Source organism: Hirundo rustica, chromosome 9 (assembly GCF_015227805.2).
Source record: "Hirundo rustica isolate bHirRus1 chromosome 9, bHirRus1.pri.v3, whole genome shotgun sequence".
Taxonomy (NCBI): Eukaryota; Metazoa; Chordata; class Aves; order Passeriformes; family Hirundinidae; genus Hirundo; species Hirundo rustica.
The window spans coordinates 11,697,070-11,724,100 of record NC_053458.1 but is presented as its reverse complement, the minus strand read 5'-3'; the positions used below and the strand labels follow the sequence as shown (position 1 = coordinate 11,724,100).

At 38.6% G+C, this 27,031-nt stretch overlaps 1 protein-coding gene across 1 annotated transcript in view; it reads right to left on the bottom strand.

Annotated features, from left to right (window-relative positions):
• AK5 (adenylate kinase 5) overlaps positions 1–25,740 on the bottom strand; it is an 83,275-nt gene extending 57,535 nt beyond the window's left edge. The window contains exons 1-6 of the mRNA XM_040073180.2: positions 25,526–25,740; positions 23,654–23,840; positions 22,510–22,677; positions 16,875–17,044; positions 16,642–16,755; positions 5,672–5,863 (exon numbers count right to left, since the gene is read on the bottom strand). Of these exons, the coding sequence (XP_039929114.1) occupies positions 5,672–5,863; positions 16,642–16,755; positions 16,875–17,044; positions 22,510–22,677; positions 23,654–23,840; positions 25,526–25,585 (891 nt within the window). The 5' untranslated portion in view covers positions 25,586–25,740. The remainder of the gene's footprint in view (positions 1–5,671; positions 5,864–16,641; positions 16,756–16,874; positions 17,045–22,509; positions 22,678–23,653; positions 23,841–25,525) is intronic.
• Between the last annotated feature and the right edge of the window lie 1,291 nt (positions 25,741–27,031).

Sequence of the window (27,031 nt, the reverse complement as noted above, 5' to 3'; positions counted from 1 at the left end):
TCTCCACCAAATGACAGCAAAGTGGTTTTGCCATAAAATCAGGAAGTCACCGACTATGAACTTTTCACCAGTGGGAAGATCCACTGGTGGCAATTAGAGCTGGAAATCACTAATGTGATTCAATCACTTCGGGTAAGAAATTGGATTTTTATTGTTTACAGCAATGCAGGGCTGAAATGCAGCTTTGGTTCTTCAGCTGGATGTTCACAAAACCAGCTGTGGTTCAGGACAGGAAAATTTGCTTATGGATGATAAATATTCTTGATTCAATACAAAAGGTCTTCCCAGGGAAGAGATATTTTTTCCAGTCTAATTCCTTAATATATCTCATCTAAATACGAAAAATTAGTCTTCTTTAAGCATCACTTTAACTACAAGAACAAAATTAGAAGCTGCTATTCACCCAAAGGATACAGCTTAATTACCTTAAGATGAACTGTTTAAAATAACTTGAAGAATATTTAGGACGTTATTTTAAACATCTCCTACAGTTCATTCCTCTGCATGATAACTTGGCTTAATTACTTATCTCAGTTTTAGTTTCAGATCTGAAAAAAAAATGGTCTATTAATTTTAAACATGTATCAGCTTTCACAGTGCCAGAAATGGATAAAATCTGGGATAGTATGGCTGTCAAAACGAGCATTCCCTCTCTCTTTCTGGAGTTCCTAAATCAGCTTGGCCCATGCACTCATCACTGCCGAATTCTATAGCCAGACTGGTTAAAGCTTATTTCTTTTTTTTTCCAAAGTCATCTCCTTCATTCAAACCACTGGATGTACAAAAGGCAGGGCAAAGAGCTGGTATCTGTTTAAATTATCACACTTTCAGACTTAGAAAAGAACATAGTGTTGCACTATTCACTGTTCACCTCAGCAAAGAATTTCTACCCTCAAGGTTTTTCTGCATGTTTCTATGTACACAGATGGCAGGTTTCCATCCTTGGTCATTCTCTGGCAGACACTGGTATTTCTGATATACTTGTTGACATGAAGCATAAAATGGGAGGCTGAGAGTATTTTGAAGCTTGGAAGTGTTTATGGTGCACATTCTTCTATATATGCACAAATTACTCATCTATCATTCCCACATAAAATGTGCATATATTTACAAACAGTTTGTTTACACTCACTTCTAGATAAAATTCCTGTATTGACCTTCTTTGTATGTTCTTCAAAATCTCGCAAAACAGAAACACATAAATAGAGTTGAGACGCAGTGTAAAACCTAGCAGTGATTAAAACATGTGTAAACTTTCTCTAGTTCACCATTTTTACAGCAATCAGTTACAGGTTCTTGCTTATAGCCCAGTTTTTCTGCAAAAGGGCAATCAAATCAAAAGGAGAGACACAGAAAACCTTAGTTTTCAGCAACAGCTTTCTGTGACTGCAGAGCTCTGGTTACTTGTTTTAGCCTTCAACTTACCTTTCACTGCTTTGAAACACCAAAAAATGAAAATGTGATAGTCATTATTTCCCATCCCACCTCTAATTTTCCCTCTATAGAAATTTTTAAATTATTATATAACCATATACATTTATGGAGCCAGATAAAGATTTACCATACACTAAAACAGAGGAAGACTCCTGAATTTCAAACAAAACCTCTGGTCTCAAGGTTCCCACAAACAGCTGCCTACATTCCTTGTTTGATTTGAAAAGGTCCTAAAACGTTGAAGGTTTGCTCCAGATGCTCCAGACTACCTGGGTTCCCCTTTGCATGTCCACTTGGTCATGCCCAAGAAGCCAGACGTACTCTGAAGATCCTATGTAGTAATCAGGTTAAAAACACCTCAAAAATGTTCCTAAAGGACTGTGCTTATGGCTGCTGTATTTTTAAGACTACTGAGAGGCATCTGAAAATATTTTGGTGGCTTTGGGCCAATTAATAGGAAATCTAAGCTCAGTAGCCTCTAGAAAACAAAGCAGGTTCAAATCCCCATTTCTGACCTGTGGGGAGAAAGGCCTTGCTCAGGCACCAATGAGGCTACAGTTGAGGGAAAGCATTCCTGCCAAGTCTGTATCACTTTGCAGCCCAGGATGCAAGATCCAGGCATCAGATGGCACGTAAATGAGATTCTGAGCCTGCAGCAGGGAGGTGAGAGCACGCGGGGGAGGTGGTGGCTAACAGTCCCTATTCCTAGCATCACTTCAGGGAAGGAGGAGTGGGATTTTTAAAATTCTCTTTTTAAGATTGTTTAACGCAAAGACTGCACGGATGCACGCAGATATCGGCACCAGGAAAACAAAGGCATCTACTCCACCTGTGTTCTGCCAAACCACATTCATGTTCCTCCAGTGAGGAGAAGATTCTCTGAGCTGGAGTCTGGTTTGGGAGACATGCCTGGCAGAGGCTGCCATTAGGACCTGCAAAGCAGGGTGAGGTTTCCTATGAAGCCTTTCATAATAGTTTGCTACCAGTGAGATTTGAATAGACCTTGGGAGCTGCTTAAAGGACTGCAGGAGCCACATTTCTCCAGGGACAGGCCAAAATTAAAGGAAGAATGAGTAAATGCAAGTCTTTTGGAATCAGCATTCAGAAGCAAACAAATAAAAAGCCCAAACCAACACCTCAAGTTGGACAGCTGTATGATAACAGAGAAATTTTAGAAATAATCTAGAACTGATATTTTCAGCAGTATTTTGGTAAGTCACAGCCTTTAGATAAAGTTTATGGCAATGTGCAAGTTCTATAGCAAAACTCCTTTTTTAACCAAAACAAGAGAAAAATTTTATATAACAATTCCGTGGGGAATTTTTCTGTGAGGGCTGACAGCCATTAGGCTTGTTTGATGCTTATGAGGGCAGACAGCTACTTCCCTCACCCGCAACTGTTTGACTTCTAAATTGGTGCCCAAATTCAATTTCCAGCTTCAGCTACTTTTTCTGGGTTCTCTTTGCTTCTCTGACTAATCTGAATGTCATTTTAATGTTTTCATAAGCATGGTAAATTCCCTAAAAGGACAAGTGGAACAATGAGGATATCAGAGAAATCTGCATTTCATGGATGCCACAGGATGCTGTCTTGTTCTGGCTGTTTAAATAAAGACCAGAGTCTTCTTTTAATGTTTAGTATTTTTGTCTCACTACAGCCAGTCTTTTATTTTCTCCCTTTTAATGCACACAGACGTATTGATGCAACAAGGCTGACACTGTAGCTCTAAGATTATGTAGAATCACTGTCAATAAGTCAGACTGGACCAAATCCTGCTTTCAGGAAGAGAAACTTCTACTGTTACGACGATGATCTCTGTAAACTTTCTTCTGTCTAGAACAAGGGATATGTTCTGCAAAGAACAGCTAAGCTCTCTGAGAGCGGCTTTAATAACTGTTGGCCAAGAGATTTTTGTAACCCAATAATCTCCTCTCCAAGAACTACACCATTATCTCTAGTGGATTACAGTCCACTGGAGATTTGGAAATCTGTGTCCAGAGCTGAAGTTCTCTGCCAAACATTAGAGTACTTGAGGTCACCCATGTACCTACATGTTCTCCCTGTTATAACTTAATCTAACTAATATCTGCCCACCACCACCAGGTAATTTGTGTGCAGTTATTATCTAGGTAAACAATACATAATATTTTAATATTTGTTAAAAGTTCCTGAAACAGTAAATGGCAGCATATGCAACTATTTACATACTTCCTGTCCAACATTGTGTTATTGTAGTCTTGATACCTTCTGAATTAAATTTGAGTAAGTCAGGTTCTGATTTGTTAAACTACTGACAGATTGCTAAAATGAATTTTAAACACAGACTGTGTGTACATGAAAATATCACATATTTACTTCTGTTAATTATAATGAAGTTTACATATCATTATTCCAAAGAGGGAGTTTTTCAGAAAGGACAGAGTTGTATTTCCCTATTCTTAGAGGTACCATAGGTGGGGACCTCACTTCTAAAAAACAGAAACCAGGATCAGATTGTGAGAGCAGGTACACCATGCACAGACTGAGAACATAAGGCATACAGAGCACCAAACAAGTACAACCTGGGTAATGCAGCAAATGATCACAGATCGTGTGAATAAAAAAAAAAAAAAAATGAAGGGAAAGACTTACACCCAAGGAACCTAACCAACAAGAGAGGAAATTAAGAATGTGGCTCATTTCTATTAACCAAAGTATGTTAAAAGCAGTGTGGAATAACTGTTGGAGCATGAAAATGAATCTTCTTTGGGAATTTAGATTTTTATATCTTGCTCATAAAGTGTCTAACAGTAGATTATAATTATATATATATATATATAAAAATTTCCTGTTTATTAATCATATTTAGTTATATTTCAGTGAATTTTTCTTTCCTCTTTTGGTCTGTTATTGATGAAGAACAATATATTTATTAAGTATATGTATAAAATATGAGTTGTCATTCTAAAATTAGAACAATCCATAAGGCAAATGGTTCTGCTTCTCTCCCCTGAGTAGCATTGTGATGCTGGTTAGAAGGGTCTGAGATTTAGAGCTTTGAATAGCAGTGATAAGGTGCAGGTGGGGATTTAAGAAAAATGTAAATCTTTTTATTTCCTTCTAGTCAATGCTGACCTTGTCTGACCTTGCCTCAAAGATTCACTCCTCTAGGAATTAGGATACTGTAATTCTATTTTATGCTGTTCTAGTTCTCACACTGTTCTCTCTGCATAGTATTTCAGTGTCTTCCTGGTTCAGCTTTATAACCAGCAGGATGAATGTTATTTTCTTTCTTTCTTCCTCCTTCTCTAGGGAAATAGCATAAATAAGTGCAATATTTTCTGTATATGCTGTTTCCTTTGTGCTGCAGTAGAGTAATTTAATGTTCATATGCCATGTTGTCACTTCCATACCCATCATAAACATCTGCTTTCTTCAAAAAGAAAAAAGGATATCTAAGGTGAACATTGCAATTTAAATTATCTTCAGAACTCTCAAGAAACAGAGTTAAAAAGTAGAAGAAACCTCCATGAAGAAGAAAATCTTCTGTTGCACAGGTCCCATCACAGAAATGCAATTCTCTCCAGATGCCCCACTTGCTTTATACACAAAGGCACATATTTCCTGAGGAGCTAAATATGCAGTCCATAGGAGCACTTGTAAAGGCTATAGGAGCATCACAAAAATACACACTTCCTCAACAATAAAGAAAAAACTTGCAATGATCTTAGTCCTTTCATCCTTAAGAACTGAGTTAATCAAAATCCTAAACCAGAACACATTCTCTCTGGAGAAGCTAATGTAATAATTTCCTGGGATTTGCAACCTGAAATTCAGAAAGATGCTAAAGTATATCATTAAGGCGACTAATATCAATTGATGATTTTACAATTAAGGATGCTTTAACCCGTCATTAGTCTGGCCAGCACACAGAATCAGTCCCACCTGCTGTGAGGAGCACATACCAATGTGAACTACTTAGGGTATCAAAAGAAATGAAACAGGCCATCTGTGCTCTCATACCATATGTAGTATCAAGTTCTGTGTGTTATTACAACCAGACACAGTCTGTAACATAGAACATGCCAATAATTCAGCTGTTGTCAACTGCTCAGTGAATTTGTTGTCTTCATAAAACACTTAAGTAGCCATGCTATTAACCTAAAACAGACTCTTCTAGCCTGTCTTAAAGCAAAAGGTACAAGAAGCCAACTACAACCACAATTATGGTTTCAGAAATATACACTAAAGTACTTACTGTGATAATCAGCCCTTTTTCCTGGAAATATTTAACCAGTGGGACTGCATTCTGCTTGAAATTCATAAGTCGTCTTTGAGTGGCTTTCAGGTTATCATCAGGTCTCCCTTGCTGCTCCGCACGCTTCAGTAACCTTTCTTTCAGCCTTTGACTGGAACATGCCAGAAACACCACCAAATCTGGGGTACAGATCTGTGGGAAGAGCAATTCAAGAAGTCTGATTAAGTTGATTATCCAGCACTACAGAACACAGCAATTCCGTTGTTATGTGGGGCTCAGATATGTTACATTTTTATAAGTTGGAACTTGATGTAGTTATTAATTTTCTGTTGGATTTTTACGGGAAGTTTGTAGGCTTAAGGAGGGGCTTGTTGATCTTATGTGGAGACTAGTCAACTTGTTTCACCTGATATGTAAGGAAAATGTTTAATGAACAAATTTTACTTCACAGTAAAAACCTTCTCTAGGCTATGTTCATCATTTGCATTACCAGAAGGTTCCCCTAACTATTTTTTTTTTTAAAGAGCAAAATATAGATGTCTCATACTCTGCAGGAAAATGGTTGCATGGTTTCCATCTGGAAACTCTTTAAGTAAGGTGGTATTTAAAAGCCGGCAGCCGCTATGAAGCTAATTGATGGTTAGGAGCAGGTAAAAACAGACCTGTTCCAAGAGGATGGAACACTTTATAACACCTGCTCTATTTCTCTAAATCTCTCTAAAGCTTCAGTGCACTTTTCAAGAGGTTGGGCGGGGCAGCTAAAAGGGTTTTCATTTCCCCTGTCCTTTTCAGTCTGTGTGGTGAGCACTGGTATGTGTCACATCCATCCCTGCACTGTGGTTCAAGAAGTAAAGCCCTATAGCAAAGAGATAAAGAAATATTTTTGAACTCTAGCTCTTTCCCAGTTAAATCTTCTTTATAAGATGCTATCAAACATTTAAAGAGGAGATATCTCTGGTGCTTGATGTGGGGAAAGCGGTGATGGACCCACTTTCTTAAGAATAAGGCTAAATGTTCACAGGCAATCTTTAGAGGTCACTACTACTTAGTACCTATGGTGAAAGAAACAAACCACAGAATCTCCACACATCTGTTAAATCCTTCCAGGGATTGTGACTCAACCATTTCCCTGTTCCAGTGCTTGACAATCCTTTCCATAAAGCAATTTTTCCTAATATTCAATCTAAGCCTCCTCTGGCACAACCTGAGACTGTTTCCTCTCACCCTAAAGTCACTCAGACACCTAAATTTGCAGGATTTTTAAAATGTGGCTACAAAAGTATATTGACTTTATTCATAACATCTCATTTTGTTCTTTCCTGCATCTGGTTGCTGCAAAGAAACCTACCTCTCCTTAAAGTTTTCACTAGCTGAGTGTTGTCTTTTAAAACATATTAGAATTCTCTGTAAGAAGCATTTAAGATGAAAACAAACAGTTCAAGTTTTTATCTGATTACAGATTAGAAAGTATTTCTTTGTTCTCACATGCAAGCACAAAGTCATTTCTGCTGTCTTTACTTACCCGAACAAAAAAGTTCCTACTTTAATTTTAACTAATATTAGTAAAAACCGTGGCTTCCTATTCTAGAAATGACATAATCTAGTTACAATGCAAATGATGATGTATGCTCAAGAATGTTAAACAGACATTTTTCTCATTATGTTTTCTATCTACAGAATAATTTTGTCTTTGTTCAGCTTGATGCAATGTAAATTTGGAAGTCAAATTTGAGCTATTCACCAGTATCACTAAAACACCTACATGTTTTCTAACTACTACGGTGTAAATAATAACTGATTTATATCTTTATGTTAATTATATAGTTGTTATGTTGTTATTGAGGGCCAGAACAAACCAATTAAGCTTCTGAATACTGTCTCTGTGTAGGTCTCTCAACCCAAGGGTGTTAAATTGCATAAAGACAACCATATTTCTAGACTGAATAATCAAAACTTCCCATGTGGAAAATCTGGAAAATTAATAACTAAGCTTAAAAAAAAAAAAAAAATCCCATCTAAGCTGGGTTTCTGTCATTTGAGAGAATACAACATAAAATATAGTCTGGCCTTTTTTACAGTCAGTCTGAGTAAAAAAAAAATCCTTAGGAAGTCAAAAGAAACCAACACAACTTCTCCTGCCTGAGGTGGTGATCATTAGCCTTTACAAATGAGGTCACTGACAGAGTAGTACATGGATACGAGGAAACAGAAAGTGGTGAAAAAGCAGAGTCATTTTCAAACAATAAAGGACACTCTGAAAAGCAGCATTAGCAAGGAAGATGGTGGCCTCTTTATCATTACTGAAAATTAAATAGGATTTAAAAGAAAATCAAATTATTTTTTACACACATTGTAGATGATTGGAGACATGAGCACACAAACTACAAAGATAATAGTTCTGGTAATTATTTATGAGTATCTATTAGATTTTGAAACAATTAACCTTATAACCTGTTTTTTTTAAATAACTTCCAGTGGGAGAGAAGCTCTCTCTTACCTCTATCACATGCACCTCAACGTCAACAAAACCAGAGTAACTTTCTCTTCCCTTCTCAGACTATTATAAACTGACAGAGTTATTCTGTCTGTTCATGGAATTAATTCATTATGAAAGTTAATTTTTCTACCACATACAAGCTTTAAGGCACATAATTTTTCACATGAAAGACTGTGAAAGTAAGTTTCTGTGTTAGACTTTCATGCAATATGGACATTATTAAAAGTAGCTCCATTAAATTAAGGTTGCTTCACTAGCAGTAGAAGAATAATGAGGAATTTGGGAATTCAAAAAGCAGACAGTACTAAAAAACCCCAAATTATGACACAGATAGATTCTGAAAGAAAATGCTACCGATTTCAAAGCCTGTTAGTCATGGGACACAGCCTGATGAAAGGGAATGGCTGATATACCTTGCAGCAGACTGAGCACAGAGACATCTCAAGGCCCAGTGTGGACATCCAGCTGATTGAAGCTTCCTAACATACATTACACAGGACTCAGAAATTACAGCTGGCAATCAAGGATCCAGTAAAGTGGAGGACAAAAGGAGTTTAGACAAGTGAGTAGTTTTATTTAGTACTTCCATTTCTGTGTATCCTAATAGTAGTGGCAGAAAGACGGTAAGAAATCTTCAGATGTTGCAAGCCATAGCTGGCCTCACATTCGGTGCTCAGCACTTCAGGATGTCACCTACTCAGGCTGTAAAGTCATACCAGACCTCCTCAAGTGCAAGGCTGGAGCTTTTGTGCACCACAAGACATACAGCATCACATCTTACAGAGAGTACCTAGAATAAACAGATCGCTCATGAAATTATCAGCCCTGAAGGAAGAGGGTCTCCTGTCTCTACAAACATGAGGGTGCAGCTTACCACAACCCTTCTCAGCTCTCTAAAGAAACTGTGGCTGGGTAAGTGCAGCCCCATAGGAAGGGAAGGATCCAAATTCCACCATGGTCCTGTCAGGTGTGCAAGTTCTCGTCTGCTTTTATTTCCCACAAACTGCACTGGCTGCAGAAGTCACTTACTGTTTAAGAAAATGGGAAAATGGGAGAACACACCCTTGGTATCCTGAATTTTTTTTTTTTTTTTTTTTTTAACCTAACTGTAAAATGAGGATAATAACAAGGTGCGAATGTGCGAATTGGACAATGCATGAATTAAGTTTAGTCATCTCATTTTGCTTTTGAAAGTTCTCTACAGAATCTGAGTACTGTTGTTCTCATTTTTTTTTACACAGCAATAATACAAAAGACACTCAGAATCTCAGGTACGAAGACAACCTTTTTTCTGACACTGCGGGTTTTTTAATCTGAAATATATTTCACTCACAGAAATCAAATGTCAATGAAAACAATGCTTTAAAATTCTCAGTTGAAGAAATCTAGTTTCAAATGAAGTATTGTCTGAAAGATTTTTTGAAGTGTATAAAAGAAAGTAATTCAAGCATATCTGAGGTAGGAATTCAAAACAGAATCTAATTATGTGATGTCTCTATGAAATCAACTTTTACCTTCAGAATATGCATCTTTATCATCAGAAAGTAGTTGAAAAGCATTTAAGAAACAAAAGGTGCACAAAAGGGTAACCTCTCTCCTGTATGCATAGGCATACAGACCTTATAGCACTAAATATTATTATTTCTCCTACATGCATTACAACCTTCAGGATACACCCTTGAAATGCTATTGATATTTCACTCCTGTTTTCATGAACCACTTTGTTTCCACTTACCTCAACTGTACCTGCCTGCAAGACATACTTATAAATACTTTTAGCTGCAATGTAACAGGGCAGTGTGAATATATGGACATCTGGGATTACTTCTCTAGAAATATATCTATTCTCCTATGTAAATATAAATTGCTTTTTTTTCTAGCAAAGGAGACAGGGTTTTATGACTCACTTGAAAGGAAACCCTTTTTTCAAACTCACAACTAAGTGTTGTTGAGTTTTATGGCTAGGGAATAAGTTTTGTTCTGAGACTCAGCTCATAGAAAAGTTGTACAGAACCAACACAGACAGAAGAGCTGGATTCTTTAATGCTGATTTCCCCCAGTACACACATCCTGTGCTCGAGGCAGAGGGTTTTATTCATGTCCAGCAATGCATGTGCGGTGGGACTGTGGGGCTCAGGGAAGGGAATTTGACTCCTTATCGACTAGAACACAGCTGAAGGGAGAATCTTTGCCTATGGCAACAGACAGGTTTCTGGTTATTCATTTTCAATGAGAAGAAGAGCATATGGCATCAACTCAGAATAAAACTGGTGGGTACATCCTCTCATTTTTTAGAATAATATTTACTAGTAAGTAAATCCTACTCTCTTTGGGTCTGAATCTCCTTCCTAAACTGGAATCGGGAGTAAATTGAGAGCAATTTTATGCAAGTTGATGGTGTTATTGACATTAAGCAGTATAAGTGGAAAGATGCTCTCTTTTCTCTGGGGATATTTTCTACATCTCTTGTTAGTGAGAGTAGTGTGGTTGTTTGCTAGAAATTAGATGAGTACACTCTCTCTCATTATTCCTCATTAGGCAAAATATGAAAATGCTCTGTTTCTTAATTCCTGGTACGTTCTACTAGATACTCCTGAGAAAACTGACAGCTCATGAACAATTGCCATTAATTTAACAGTGCATTTTATTCTTGTTGGTAAAGGTTACTAGCAAGCTAGTTTATGTCCTTTGTATGTGTGCTTTCCCTTTGTAATTACTTATTTGCTTTTTATAGCTCCATCCTCGCTGGGTTATTGGACTGTTTGCATAGTTTTTCCTTGGTTTAGAAATGCAGAATCGTGAATCATGTTGTCAAAGAATGGATCCTGCTGATGGAATCTTTTTTTCTGGTAGCTTCTTTCAGACCATATTTATACTGCCCAGAAAATAAGTTTCCAGCAAATTGCCTAGAGTATGTAATCAGGCAGACTGGTGTCTTTGGGAACAAGTGATTCAGCTTTTCACCTGTGCCAGGCAGCTAACTAACAAAAGTGCCTATCTGTTAACACTAAGGCTAGTGATACAAAGGAAGGACTGAGCAAGACCTCTGCTTCAGAACTGCTCAGCAGGCGCCTCCATCCCAAATTCACTCTGAATTCAGAACAAGGCGTCCTGTCCTGAGGACCAGCAATGAATGAGCTCTCCTTTTCCTACTCTGACTTGCAGAGAAGAACCCTTGCCCAGAAAATCTGGGAACCTGAGGCCTGGGGTTGCTCACCCAGCAGAAAATTGAACCACTGCTTGTCCTTCTCTGGAGAGTGCTCCAGCTTCCAGGGGACAAGAGGATAATGGTAAGACCATTCCACAGGCTTCCCAGTCAGGCTTGAAGAGTGGAATGTAAAATTCACAGGGAAAAGACAAAAGGCACCGCAGCAACGCAGGCTGCTCATGTGGTAGTCCTCCCACTCCTCACACGGATCTCTGGGTACATATTCACTAGGGGATTGTACCTGGATCAGTGAAGTAGAGATCAGGGAGAAGGGAGGTAGAAGTTTCGGGGAAAGGAAATAAAGAAGATAACATTTGCCATGATACAGAAAGAAATATCTTTACCCGAACAAAAGCCTATTGCAAGAACCAGGTTCTTTCCCCTTAAGAAGCTTCACAACAAGGCTGCATTCACCTCCCTGGTTGCTCTGGAGGCCACACCCTTGGCCGGGGCCAGGTCTGCTGGGAGAAGCTCTTTGCAGAGCTGGAGCTTGGCAGTCAGAGCCTCAGGCAGCTGGGCACAAGCAGCCCTGTCAAACCTGGAGGGCACCGCAGGCATCGCTTCTGCTTGGAGGTCTAAGTACCAGCCCTGGAGGAACAGTACTGCTGTCCTCAGCCTCTGAAAGTACCCATCCTGTATTGTGCCATCTACACAGTTAGTTATACTTTATCACAATAATTCTCACAATAATTTTAGTAAGGAATATACCTGAGAGTTAAAAATTAACTCAAATTACAGCCAAGATGAGTAGCTATTCATCGGAGGTATAGTGCATGTATGAATATTCCTAAGAACATTTTAAACAAAGAATCAGATAAAATTTATTGCCTCTGTTTATTATTTAAGTTAAAATTTAACTCAAATATAGTCTTGTCACCCAGACCACATAAAACAAAAAATATTTTTTTTATAATTTCTACAAAAATAGTTTTCTTCTTTTATCAAGCAATTAAATTACATTCATTAATGAATATCCTTTGATTCTAATACCTGTTCTATATTTATTTCACTCTTTAAAAAAAGCCCAATATCTTTTAAGCAAACTACATCTGTACTTACTCTATTGATACTAACAAAAAAGGAAAATTACACATGAATGACTGAAAGTGGTAGGGAAAAAAACAAACCAAAGCAGTAATTGAAATTAACTGTAAAATACAGTTAATTGTTTCTCATGGGAAGGATAAAAAAACATGTGAGAGATTACACAGAAAGTCAAACTGCAATTTCTTCACAAGCCATTGGTGTTCGATACACCAGTCAGAGGCATTTTATTACAGCATTGCAGGAGAGGAAGATACTTACCATGCTTCAGCATGCTGGGACTGCAGGCGACTCGCTGAATTTCAAGATGAGAGGTTAATAGTAAATAAACCATTTTCTCCTTGGCATTTTCAAATGTGTCCTTGAAACATAAACACCTTTCTGCTATTTGCACTCAGCAGAGAGCATGGATACCTAAGAAATTTGTGGTTTAGGGGAGCTTTATGCCTAGGCTCAAACTGACAGTCTAAATACATCTGTATTAAGTCTGCACTGCTGTGCAGGAGTTCGAACTGAGCAAAATATAGAAATTATCATATATTTAAAAGGAATATATAAACTGCAAGTCCTACTTGATTTTAAGACATTAAAATTCATGTTTTCATTTTTTCCCTACAACTATGACTGCTTGGAACTTCATAGCTTTATTAAAAGTACCCCTACCAAAAGTATTGGCAGTATCGACTCTGCTCTCTGGAAGTAAGAAATAAGAGGGTCAGGACTTGGCAACAATCCCAGACTTCCAATAAGAGGAATTTACTTATTAAACCCAGTTTTCAAAGAGAAAAATACAGGACTTATTTCAACTTGGTTTAAGAGTTCAAAGAAAAGTGAGATAAACTCAAAGAATACTGCAGTGCTGATGGCTGAGTTCTTCCAGGCTGCAAGAAGGCTGCAATGAGTAGCTGAGCATTAAGAAATGAAGCTGGTGTGAGTGACCAGAATGGCCAGTGTGGTGCTGGCTGGTAAGCAGGGCTGAAACTCTGAAAACATCACTGGTGCCATCTTAAAAACTTCTTTGCTGCCCAAAAGATCCAGATGAGAGGAACACTGTTAACAAAACTCAATAGAAAAAAAGGGGAGAAAAACTTAAATTCAAATATAAAATTCCTGGGATGTGCAAAGTGCTTTCTAATGCACTTATTCCAGATTGACATTACTGCATGGAAGCAGTGTTTGTTACTTCTGGTTTCTAGATCTGAGCAGAAAGAGAAATACTGTGTGCGCTGCAAATGATACATTGCTTTATTTTAGGCACTTTAGTCACTGAGATGCAACGTGTTTTAATACAATTCTGCCTAGCAACATGTTGAGAACTTACTGTCCACACGAGAGTCTGGCAACATAATAAGGAAGAAATCATCATCTTTTAGCTATACCTATGTATGGGAATGTTAGCATAAGCTGGTTTGCTTTGCCTAGTTTACTAAAAATAACGTTTTTTTTTCCTAGAGAAAAGTTCAGCTTCTGGATTAGTCAAAGGGATAAAAATGTGGTGCTGGTAGTACCAAGAGCAATTGCAAACGAAATTTAACAACAGTTGTTATCATGATGTATTTCTATAGTAGAACGTTATGCAGGACAGGTCCCGTAACTGCAGCTCAGACATACATGTATCCATTTGATTTTTCCACAAAATGAAGAGATTATGAAAGCCAGTGTCAAGTTTTAGTAACAGCTCTGTTACTAAACAGCCAAAGACTGATGGAATTAATTTAGCATAAATTATTTGTTACATTAAAGATGACTGCAAACACAGCACAGTTAGATTTTACATGTGTTTTCAAGAGAAACCAGGAGCCTCATTTGTGCTTTTCCTTTTCCACTACTCCCCACAATTCATTTTTGGTATTACTACCTATTACTATCCTTGGAGGGTTTTTTTGTGTAAACAATGGTAAAGAATTTGTGTGTGTCATATAAATTTTTCTGCTGTTTTCAGGTACATAAGCATGCAATGGTCTCAAAGGGACCATCTGTAGGAATAAGTATTTGCTCATGACAAAGCTAGTGATAACAATAAGAATTAATTCTTATTCGGAACTTCTTATCAACAGATCTCAGTGTTCTACAGGGAATGTCTTTATAAGAATATGGTACGTGTACAATCTGCATTTTGTGGGATTTCACCATTTTCTTCAAAGGATGTTCCATCGCTTAGTAGATTAAAATTGTATTACTATTTAATCAAAACTTTCTTTGCTGAAATTTCAGCTAATTATTTCCCACTTTGTCACTTTTGCCTAATAAGAACAATTCTGTTCTTCTACACAGTGCTAGAAAGAAAGCTGCAACATTTCTCAGCTGTGGAAAGCCCCCTACTATCTCTAATTGCAGACCTAGACAAATTATCACAACAGTTAATTACTGAACTCTCCACAACTCAATTGCACTTCCTATTGAGGAATCTCTGAGTGCCTGGAAAATGCTTGCATGCTTATTGTAAATAACCTGCCTTGCCATGGGTGACTGTGAGCCTCATCCTGTGAAGGATGATCAGTACCATGACTGCTGATAGTCCCTTTTCCTTAACACAAAACCCTCCTACTGAGGTGTGCAGCATTGGGGCTTACTAAAGAGAGAATTTTAAAGAAACAGGAAGTACATTTTATTTCTTTAAAATATAAATCCAAGATAAAGCACTGAATTTATCTTACTAGAGATGTTGATATAGGATCGAATGTTGAAGTATGTATAGCTTTTATACATTTATTTCCATGGCCTCAGATATGGTCATATTACAGTTCAACTGCAAAGACAGATGAAAATTGGGGATCTGAACAGACAGCCTATTCTCCTATAAAAGACCTGGGATTCTTTCTTTCCTGTATTTCTTTAGAACAGGTAATATTGAAAGGTGTCCCTAACTGGAGTGCTCCTGGACTTTTTTAGAGACTCAGTGGTCTATCTTTCAGGCAGAATCAGGCCTTGAGGAGTATGATTTACAAATCCCAATTGGCTGAGAAAGAATGAACTCTCTGTCACTATAATCAAGTGTTATTTATCCTTAGTAGAAAAAGAATCTGAGCCTAGGATAACTTAATTCCTGTCACTTCCTCCAGTATCATATCCCCCATTCTTTCACGAAAAACAACATCAGCCCAAAATTACGCCACCAAGACATGTGCTCAAGTCACACTACCACACTGAACAAAAAAAATAACACAAGGAAACGATCGTTAAGGCTACATTTCTGCTAGTTGACTTCTAAAATAGTCAATCTTCCCTTTTGTTAATTATAAGGAGATAGAGCTGGCAGTCACTGCTATTTCCTGTAATAACTATTTTGTCCGTTTCCTTTAGTTTCCTCAATTCAGTTTTCTAAATTCCGCCCTGAATAATACCTTATAAAGCACATTAATGAAATGCCTCATTAGTTGCCTTGTTTTGTTACTTCTGCCTTGGTAATGCCACTTAGAATTTGAAATACAGAAACAGCAGTAGACCAGCAATTGTGAAAGACTTTGAAACATTCTGCATGAAGGCACTCTAATTCAGCTCTGAAACTTCTCTTCTTGTGACCATAACTGTTATGTTTGAAGCACTTGATCAGAAAATGACATCAGCTGTTTGTTTTTCCACTGAATTAAAGTATTTTTAGATTAGTTTAAAATACACACATGAAAACAACATGTCAATAGAACTCAGGAATACAGTTTTGGTTGACTAAACCTTAGAATTGTACTTTAGAAAAACCAAAATGACCTTATTTTCTAAAAAAGGCATGCATTCTGGTTTACAAAACCTTGCAAAGCATGGGTAGTTTTAACCCTTTTTTAATTCATCTTTTCAATGCACTGTAATAAACTTGACACTAAAACCACTGTGAAGTAGTGTTGCTTTAAGTATGGTTCTCCTAATGGAGATTATGTTGAACAAATAAATATGGACATATTATATTTTTCTACTTTATAAATCATTAATATGCAAAAAATATTCACTGTTAGATTTCACGTGTTTTTCTTCTTCATCTTGAGAGGACTTTCATAACGAGACAATAGACTTGGACTCTTAGTTATATTATCACATTGTCTTTTTGCAAAGTAGCCTGTCTTCAGACAACAGAATACAACGTAACATAAATCTTTTGTCAACCTGTAATTATGTACTTGCAAAGATGTAAAGAGCAATGCTCCTTCTTAGAATCTGACCAATTATTTCAACAAGCTTAACTGTTGTAGAAACGTGTAAATTATTTTAAGAATAAAAACAATCTCTTACTTGGTCCTCAAAGGAGATTGCCTGGGCAACATCTCTGGGAAATCCATCAATTACTATTCCCTCTTCATCAGGGATCTGCATTAATCTCTGCTTTATCTCAGTTATGGTTGTTTCCTTTCACAGAGAAAATAAGTTGGTTATTTAATATCGTAAAGGAAGTTTTCTTGATGGTGCACATCACTACAAGATGTATAAACCCCTGAAAGCAAATATGAACATAGGAAACACTGTACCTGAGGGGCCAGTTCTCCAGTAGTAATTATTTTGGCAATTAAGCTCCATTTTCTATTACTGCTTGTGTTGTGGATTTTCTTCCTTAACAATTCACCAACTGATATGTAGTTAAATCCATAACGTTCTGCTATTTTCAAACTCTGTGTTCCTTTACCGCTTCCTGGGCCACCTAGTGTGAATCATAAGCAAAACATTAAATTAACCTTTCATAAGAAGTACCCAATCATAAGTGAAATCTTTGCTATTGGCACCAATTTTCCAAGCATTATTAGAGTAAATCTCACAGTTGCATGACCTGTTACCAACCATGTGTCTCATATACTGGATCATAAAGATAACAGTTTGTAAAATGAGATTTACAAAAAGAATACAAATCCACTTGCAAAATAAAAATAAGTACTCTTTGAGGCTGACCTCATTCTAAAGCCATTCCTTGAATGGAATGTTTCTTGATCCACAGTAGAGAAGCAGATAAATGAACTATTCCCTTCTTAAACCCTGTGAACCCAGAGACAGAGCCAGATAGTCGGAAGTGTATTCATGTCAGAAAAAATCATACTTGGTTGAATAAGCCAATTAAATCAACAACCTAGTCATGAAATTGAACTAATAAAATCTCCTCCTAAATATGCTTGCAAGAGCTTCTGAGGTTTCCTGATTTTAAAATTTAAAAAAAAAAAAAAAAAAAAAAAAAAAATCATCTGAGATGTTTCCATAGTGATTTGGTATAAGGACTTTTATTGAACCATGCAATACTAGCTTTTGGTATTGATGCTTGAAGCATCTGACAGAGAAAAAATTAGGTTCAGCTTGCTAGACAACTTGAAGAATAAAGAGACCCTTCAATATATACAAGAGGCTGAATGGGTATCAAATTCACAGGAAACAGCTACGTTACTTAGTAGGGAAAGCTGCAGGGAAGGTGTGCTGGAGAGCAGCAGCAAGAATGCAGGCAAAACAATCAGACCATGTCTGAACTAAAAGGACATGTTATGATGTGATGAACAGGAAATCTGGAATTCAAAATGTAAAAAAAAGGAATTGTTTTCATAAAAATAAATGCTAATGTATAGAAAAATGTATGGTACTGAATAGTATAACAAAGCAAATCCAGACCAAATGTTTTGATAATAATTCCCAATCCTAAGTAGCTATAGTTTGGGAAATTCTTTGTGAGAACACTGAATTTTATTTCAATAGAAAAAGAATTAAGATTTATAATAATATACATTTTCTATGAATTTAAAAAAATACAGCAATACAATGAAAGTAAATCTGAATACACTGAGCTTCTTGTTAGCAATCATGTAACTCTTTTTATATTATCTATTATTCCCATGAATAGCTTTTAAGCATTTTTCTAATCAGTACAGTTCTGGCTGCAGGATAAGCTGGACGGTATTTGTATGCTTAGGGCACTCTGTGCAACCAGGCTCCAAGCTGCACCCCAACATCTCCGTCACACAGTGTCACCAGCAGTCTCTTGGAGCTCCCTGTGCCCCGATGCGGCGATGCTGCTGCTGCACCTGCCCTCTGGAGCTCAGACCAGGAGCCATTTCAAGAGAGTGCACGCACAAATGTGCCCATTGTTGTTGTGTTCCCACACTCTACCCACAGTTTACTTATGCCCCTGGGGGGAAAAATAAAAAAAAAACAAAAAAACCCCAAAGGTTTTATCATTATCCAGTAAGTTTAAATAATGTTTCTACAAGCATTTACCTATAACATCCAACTAGACAACACAGCTACAGATGTCCACAAAACACTTTAAAAAAAATGAAAAACTGTATCTTATACAGTAAGATCACAACTGAAAAATCTTTTTCTCTCATTCAGTTCACTTGGTTTTCTGTCATAAAAAGACATAAGTTTCTCTCTTGTTTCAGCACACTGCATTGGGTTCTACAGCTATTCTTCCATTTCAGTAATTCCAGGTGATCTAGATGGGCTTAGTTTTTTCAGCTTGGACTCTTTCTTTCATAGACAGCTTAGCTATCTATCTTCTTTGTTAGAACAAAGAATGTTCCCCTTCTGTAGATAGATAAGCAGTAGGAATCATCTTCTCCATCAAAGTGGCTATAAAGCACATCTGCTCCAGTTCCCCCTGCTCCTTTTCATGCTCAGCCTTCCCCATGATAAATGCATTTCAAGTTTGAACCTTATAAGTTTGAAACAGACTATGTTGCACCCAGCAACAACAGAAATGAAAAGCATAGGTAATATGCAGAAAATTAGAAAAATGGCAAATAAGGAAAATAGTGCTTGTGTTCCAACAGAGATACAAAAGGTGCCAGAAAACCAGAAATGATATTTGATAAAACATCAGTCTGTAAAAGCATAAAATAGCTAAAAAAAACATGTTTGAAACAAGTAGATAGACTTCACGCTCCTGTTAGGGAGAGCTTTTCTTTGCCAGTAAAGAGAAGTCAAAAACCAAACCAAAACAAAAAAAGTGCAGCTCAGCACTTCTGTTCTTTCAACCTGAACTGCAATCAGAAAATAGCTAATAAAGTATTCAGTTTAATATTCATAAACTTCCCACACATTTTGTTTTTATCAATCCAAACACATCCCAAAAATATAATCCAAATCAATCCAAACACATAATATCAAAATGGTATTATCTGTTTACAGTCTGAGGGGAAATATTCAGGTAACAAAACAGGGGAAAAGTGATAGGACAAAATTGGTTCCAACAGCAGATCGTAATTTACTGAACTATGTATCCATTCCTGACTCTTTGAGAAATCACACTGACAAAGTGTTCACAAGAAAGGAAAATCACATCACTTTTGGTTTTTGTTCTTTTTACTTATTCTGAGATTATTCAAGGAAAGTATGATTATTTTATATATTTCTAGAAGATGTCTAGACTAGGGAGCACTTGTTGCATCTGAAATTATGTTTGCTAACAGGTTTCAAGTAAAGATGTGTGTTCCCAAAAAGTGTTATTAAAGCAGTTGTTTTAATCTAATTTTGTTCATTATTTCAATATTCCATATATTGTTTTAAATTCAGAATAAATTTATCTAATAATAAAATTTTGGAAAATACTTCTGACTTTAAAATCTAACTGCGCACTAGATTTAACAAATCAATAGGCAGCTGCCTGCTGGCAGCACTATATTTGATCTAGCCCTTACACTTTGATCTCAAAAGGAAAGTGTATTGTTTTAATATTAAGCAATATATTTAAGAAAGTGCAGCTTAAAAACATATTCAACTAAGGTGCTAATGACACCAGAAAATTAGTATTTAAAATCTCTAAATTCAAGTTACATTAACAGTAGAAATTTCTTTCTTAAAAGTATATTAGGAAGCACATTTTTAAACACAATCTCATTTACTAGTCCTATAGTGCCTTATTTTTTCCAGTGATTCAGATGTGTGCTCTCATGGCTGGTTCCATCTGATTTTTCTAAAATCCAGTCATATACTCACTATGTACCTTTATAGCTTTATCTTTCACCAGAGGTTTCTTCTGCAAACCCAGAAAAAGAACAAAACCCCCACCTTTATAAGTGAGTTCTCTTTAGCCCTGGAGCTACCTGGTTCATTATAAGGATGATAGATTTCATAAAGCAAAGAAGTTGTAAAAACCTTTATGGAAGCATTAAAAAGATCTTGGGCTAATGCATTAATAAAGAAAAGTTCACAGAATATGTGAAGCGGAAGACAAGTCTTTAACTTCATTTCAGTCCCTAACAGTGACTGGGACCAACACCACCTGAGCAAGGCAGGATGATTAGTTATCCCTAATTAGACAGAAATACATTACTTAACTAAATTTTTTTTGGTTGGCATTTTATGTTAACTGAAAATATGCAGCATATTTTTTGTGTGCAATATTTCTTGAAATGAACAGTATACTTTTATTATTTTTTTCTCTTTTATTCAGTTACTCTTTCCAACATGTGTTTTTATGTGCTTTCTCAATCGAAAGTTGAATTTGGGAGAAATTGTCTTGATACTGTACAAAAATGGACAATAGCTGCTAAAGCTACATACAGTATTGTGTTTCTATCAGATCACACTGTAATAGATTCAGAGAAACCCAGTGGGAATATAAACCTGAAATAGCCTTTGTGGAATGTTTACAACGTTCCCTATATAAATGGGAGAAAAGAAAAGCTCTGTAAAATCCACGGTCTGGTCACTGCATGCTGCTGTTCAAGGATTTCACTTCAAATATACCCACACTCAGTTCCAGAGGTGAAAGCCAATCTCTCTTTATCTCACTTAAATCAAACCTTCCATTCATCACTCTGCTGCAATTGAGCTACATAGATTTTGATACATTAAGAGCCTTCTGTGGTCACTGAAAAGAAGCCAGCTGTTCTCCTTTATGAAAAGGAAGGGCAGCTAATTAATTAACATGAAAGAAAGGTATGCGTTATTTCTCCATCTAATTGCAATCTTCACATTTCAGCAATACCTAGAGAGATTTGCATGTTGAAATCTGTAATCCTGAAACAAAAGATTAAGAAAATTCAAATGCCTTCAAATACCATAGATACTTTGAAAAATGCCCGGTCTTCTGTTTTCAATCTATTCCAGTATCTAGTTTCTGAGAGCTGCTGGATGCAGAGCCTAGAGGACACGCTGTTCCTAGAGATTCCACTCTGTAGTACAGAGAAGACATTTCTGTTCCCTTTTACTATACTACATACATTCTCTGTTATGGAAGCAGTATCTCTCTTTAATATGAATAAAGCTTTATAGACTAAAAATGTAATTATCCATCACCTGGCACCCGTGCTATAACTCTTTAAGCCATCCAGAGAATCAGATAATTAGGCCTGGTGGTAAAATTTCTAAAGACAGCTATCTGGATGATAAGGAAACTGATGCAAAGAACTTAAATTCACAAGCAGAAAAAAAAAAATACTAGTTTACACTTAACCTGCAGCTATTTTTTAATAACCTATGCTTGTCTGAGGCTGGAAAGCATCAACTGCTTAGAAAGAACACTAAACAGCTCACAAGAGAGAACTTTGGGAGAGAGCACAATTAACTAATGTGAACTGAGTGCTCACTCTCTGTAAAGTTGGAACAGGATTCATTCACCAAATGGACCTGGGGATTACCAATGCAATGAACCAGTGACTCTGTATTCTCACTCCAACAGGACATACCAATCATTTGACAAGGGTCTAAGTATAGAGGACATCAGTTCCCTAACACCTTTTTGAGCTGGCTTACACAATATTTTAAAATACCCCTTTTTGTGACCAGCTTTGAGTATATCTGAGTGTTTTAGTTTAACCCCGAGAATGCTTTGGAAGAGCACTTTTGTTCACGAGGTGCTGCTGCCTTGAAATGCATGAACCAGGTTTAGATAAGATGAAATCAAAGTGGCAGATGTGCTCATAAGCAAATCATGAGCCCTCCAGCTGCTACGAGGCATCCAGTCTACAGAACATGAGTGCAGGTGCTCGCTGTGACCCCTAAAATTCTTGCAGTTGGGATGCCATCCCCAGCACTAACAATTTCACACTCTTAATTGGCCCACCACTTGCTATGGCAGATGGAAAAATTGTATTTAAATTCATATAAGCATTCGATGTACTTGCAGTACGAATCAAAAGGCAAAATAGTAGAGATAAAATCTTGTCAAAATGACTGCCTTCATACCTATGACAAGGATAATTTTTGGTCGAGGTCTTGCAGGGTCAAACACGTCGTACTCCTCAATTAGCTCAGCAGTTTCAGAAAGGTCAGTGTCACTTTCTATGGAGAACTGTTGGATCGGAGGCAGTCGGTCGTAGCGTCGGTATGGGAAGTTAGTGTTATCAGGCATCACTGTAAAATAGTAAAATAAACTGGGAATTGTGGAAATAGAAAACTCAAAATCTGTTCTGTATACAAACTTAAATAAGTATCATACATAAGTTATAAATATCTCATCATTTTACACAGTGTTTGCTGTTGCTATATTAAATATTTTTGGCCTCTCTATTTAATTGATTTATTAAATGACAACCACCCAGAGTCAGTTTTCTCTGGTGGTTCCTTACAAGCACATCAGGTTTTCTGGGAACATCTGCCCATAGCACCCAGAGTTCAGCAGAGGCCTCTGAGAAGAAAAGCTTTATACTGTGCAGCTGACCTCTGCTATTAAGCAGGACTCTTCCTAGTGATACATATTCTACACAGAGATAGAGACAATATTCTTGCTGATTATTTTAATGAAATGTTGGATGGCAAGGAAAAATAACTATGGCAACTGAAAGATGAGCTAATTACTCTTCGTTAACATTACAAATAAAATAATTACAGGTATTGGTATGACATGTGCTTAGATTTTATTAGATGCATTTTTCTAAGAGTTTATAATTTAGATTTTATTTAGTAAATTAGCATACAGCTCCAATGTAAACTAGAAAAACCACGTACTGTAACTGCACTGAAGTTGGTGTGTATGTCATCCATAAGGACCAAGTGAAAACACAGTCCAAGTTCACTGTTTCAGATCTGCCCCTATCTTTGCAAATGTTTTAGGTAGGATACCAGAAATCTCTCCACTGATGCGTTAAACATTTACATAGCAAACATCCATCATTTGGCTGGAAAGTGATCACAATTTCCTCTCCTGCCTAGGCGGCAGGAGAAAAACAAATGCCAAAAAGCAAGGAAACAGAATTCTTGACTCCTTTGCCTATGGATAATCAGAATGAGGCATAATCTGCTATAGAAGTGTGTATAAAATAATTCAGTAGCGGATGTAAAACCACACACAGTTGAAGAAATAGAATTATTTTAAAGTTTAATACATTACCATTCCTGAAAAAAGACCTCCGGGTCTGTGCTCCATTGAGTGGAGGCAGGGTCTTCTTTTCTGGGCTGACAAAAGTGTCCCATTTCACTTTTTCTGGCCCTCCAAGCTCTTTTACTTTCTGCAAACAGCTCTCCAAATATTCAATTGGGTCATCAGGTTTGTAACACATTAATCCATTCAACAGACTCTGAAATGTAAGATCAGAAATACAGACTGTAATGATAGGTGTCAGGGAAAAACAAACACCTTTACTTTGTCTTTTACTTCGCACAGAGAAACGCCACATTCCTTGATATTCAGATTCTCTATTGCAAGCCAATGCGTAAAAGTGAGGCCTGCAAAAAATCAAATTATTTTGGCGTGCCAATGTCATAAAAATTACTTGGAAAGGAAGCTCATGGCTGTCTTTACAGTTGTGTGTTTGCACTGAAATAAAACCCGAAAACAGCAAAAAGCCCTCTACATTTTTTTTAGAAATGTCACTGACAAGTAGACACAGAGCAATGCGCAAGCTAGAGAGCCCCAAAATTTACATATTCTTTGTAGCTTTGACATCACTAAAATGTATCTTTTCCTTAAAGACCACTGCACCTACAAGTATCTCATCCATATTCTTGTCAACACTTACACAAGCAATGAAAAGAGGGTTTTTAAAAATCACGAGAAATACTCAAATATCGTCTTGATCAGTATTGGGAAAATAAAACCCCTCAACCCCAAAATTCAAAGGTGCTTCCTGATTTAATTGATCACAGACTCTGAGCCATTAGAAATCTCCTCTCTACAGCATTAATTCTTTACTCATTGTACTCATGAGCATTGTGGGGGGTGTGAAAGAAAGACTGCCAGGCCCTCTTCTCACACGTTTTCTTGACAAAGTGATACATAAGTCATCATCTCACCTCTCCACGAGACTGCTGCATCTAACAATACATGTCTTTCAGGATGATTTCTGTTCTCTCTGCTTTTCCTAATTTTTGTGTGAATAAACTTGAGGGTCATAGCTGGTGTTAACGGTAAACATAAATAGCTCCAATTCAGGATTTGAGCAGTTATTATCTACAGTTTATATGGTAATTGGTATTTACACACATTTGAGCTTATAAAATAGGATATAATTTCTATGCATCTGTGCCCTTACTATAGTGCTTAACTGATCACAGCAACTAACAGTGTATTTTCGCAGAAGATATTCACCAAATTTTTAAAATCACTCGCTCAAGCTTTGAGCCTCAACAGAAAACCAGTTTTGTCTGCATCTCTTGTTAAACCATTCACATTCTAACTGTGTATTTAAAGCATTAGCATGCTCCGTGTCCTGCAGTTTTCAAATACATAGAAAAACGCCTAGCTTCAGCACAGACAAGGGAAAATACATAGGGTTCTGTGTGTGTGTTATATACAGATGACATGATGTCTCATCCGGGGGGGAAAGAAATCCACATCTCACAAAGAAGTAATTATCAGCCATTAGCCGCAGGTAACTTGTAGGAAGCTAAACAAAACCTCACTAAACAGTTGCGGCTTTTTTCTTCCCCCCGACCCACGTAAGATGCCCCTGGCTCGCATTCCTCGGCGCTCCTTCGCCCTGCGGACGCCCAAGTTCTCTCCCCGCCGGCGGCGGAGGGCGGGCGGCGGCCGCGGCCGCGGCGGGCGGAGGGGCGCGGCCGCGGGGGCTCCGCGGGTGGCGGCGGGCAGCGCTGCCCCGGCCCGGGCCCCGCGGCGCCGCTCCCCGCGCAAGCTACGCGAGCCGCAGCCTCCGGCCGCTCCGTCCTTCCGGCCACCTTCAGCCCTGCCCGCCGCGGGGTCCCAGCGCGGAGCGTCCCCCGACGGGGCGGAAAACGCCTTCCCCCCCCCCTGCGCCTCGCCTACCTCGAAAAGCTGCGGGATCTCCCTGCGGGCCAGATACTCCTTGGCCTCGCCGGCGCTCATTCCGCCAGCCGGGGGCCGGGGGCGCCGGCGGGGCGGGCGGGCAGCCCGAGCCCCGCGCTGGGCTCGGCGCGGCGGTGCAATGCGGGAGCCTCGGCGAGGCTTCCGCGGGCGGAGGGAGGCAGGAGGGAGGCAGCCGCCCGCCTCCCCGTGCCCGCCGCACGGAGGGAGCGAGAGAGAGCGCGTTTTCCCCCGGCGGGGAGCGAGAGCGTGCGCAGGCTGCCGGGGAAAGTTTCGGGGGGTGCCCGCGGTGAGGCGCCGAGCGGAGGCGGTGAGGGGCTGTGCCTGGCGCCGAGCCGCGGGCAGGCTGCCCCGGCTGCGAGCGGACCGGCTGCCCCGGCTCCGCGGGGAGGGCCGGGCACCGGGGTAGCGCTGAGGCGCTGGAAGCCTCCCGCTGTAACGCGGTCTCTGCCCTTGGCACGGCGTTTGGGCGTTTTGAGGAGCGAGACGTTTCGTGCGCTTTGGGCCGGCGATAAAGCCGCGAACTACGATCAGTCATGGGCACCTGTGATCGGCGAGTCACAGGAAGAGATCTGAAATGGTCTCTGGTCTAGCCTTCTGCTTAAGGCAAAGGCAGCTCTTGAGGTCAGACCAGGTTGCCCAGGGCTTTATTCAGTCTCATCTTGCAAAACCTTCCAAGGATGGCGACTGCAGAGCCACTCTGGGCAACCCTTGCTTGTCCGGCCTCGACATGAAGAAGGGTTTTCTCCTATTCAGCTATCACTTCCCATGTCTCAATTTGTTCCTTGCCCACCGTTGTGAAGACCCTGGCTCCATTTTCATGACGGTCTCCTGTCAAGCCTTGAGAGCTGCTGTTATGTACCTTCTAAGCCTGGCACAAGGCTGAACAAGCCCAGCTCCCTCTGCTCGTCTTCAAGAACAAGCGCTCTCCATCCCTTACTGTCTTTGTGTCTGTCCGCTCAACTCAGAATCACAGAATATATCGAGTCCGATTTGTAAGTGAATGGCCTGTACAGGGATCAAACTCACTCCAGTTTGTTAACATCTTTCTTTTACAGGGGAGCCCAAAACCGGGTGCGTTATTCTAGAGGTACCCTGGGAAGTGTTAAGTAGGGGGTAGCTTCTGTGATACTCTGTGGCACATTGGAAGTCGGAGTAGATTATTTAGGTTGTTGAAGTGTCCTGTATCAAGTCTGATTTTCCAATTAGCTTTTAACTTTATTATCTTTTCTGACAGAATGTCCTTGTAGTTGCACTGAGGTACACCCTAACACAAACAGATTACATAACTGCCAGCTTATAAACAACACTGAACAACTGCTTTCCATGTGTACATCCCTATTTCTCAGACATAGATAGGAAAATGGATTGGTTTTAGGTGTCTTGTATATGATTTATGGATCAGTATCAGCCCAGCCTCCAGCTTTTTATGTAGACACTTTCCTTTCTCCCAGAGAAGCTTCTAGTCCTTGTTCATTCCATGAACTG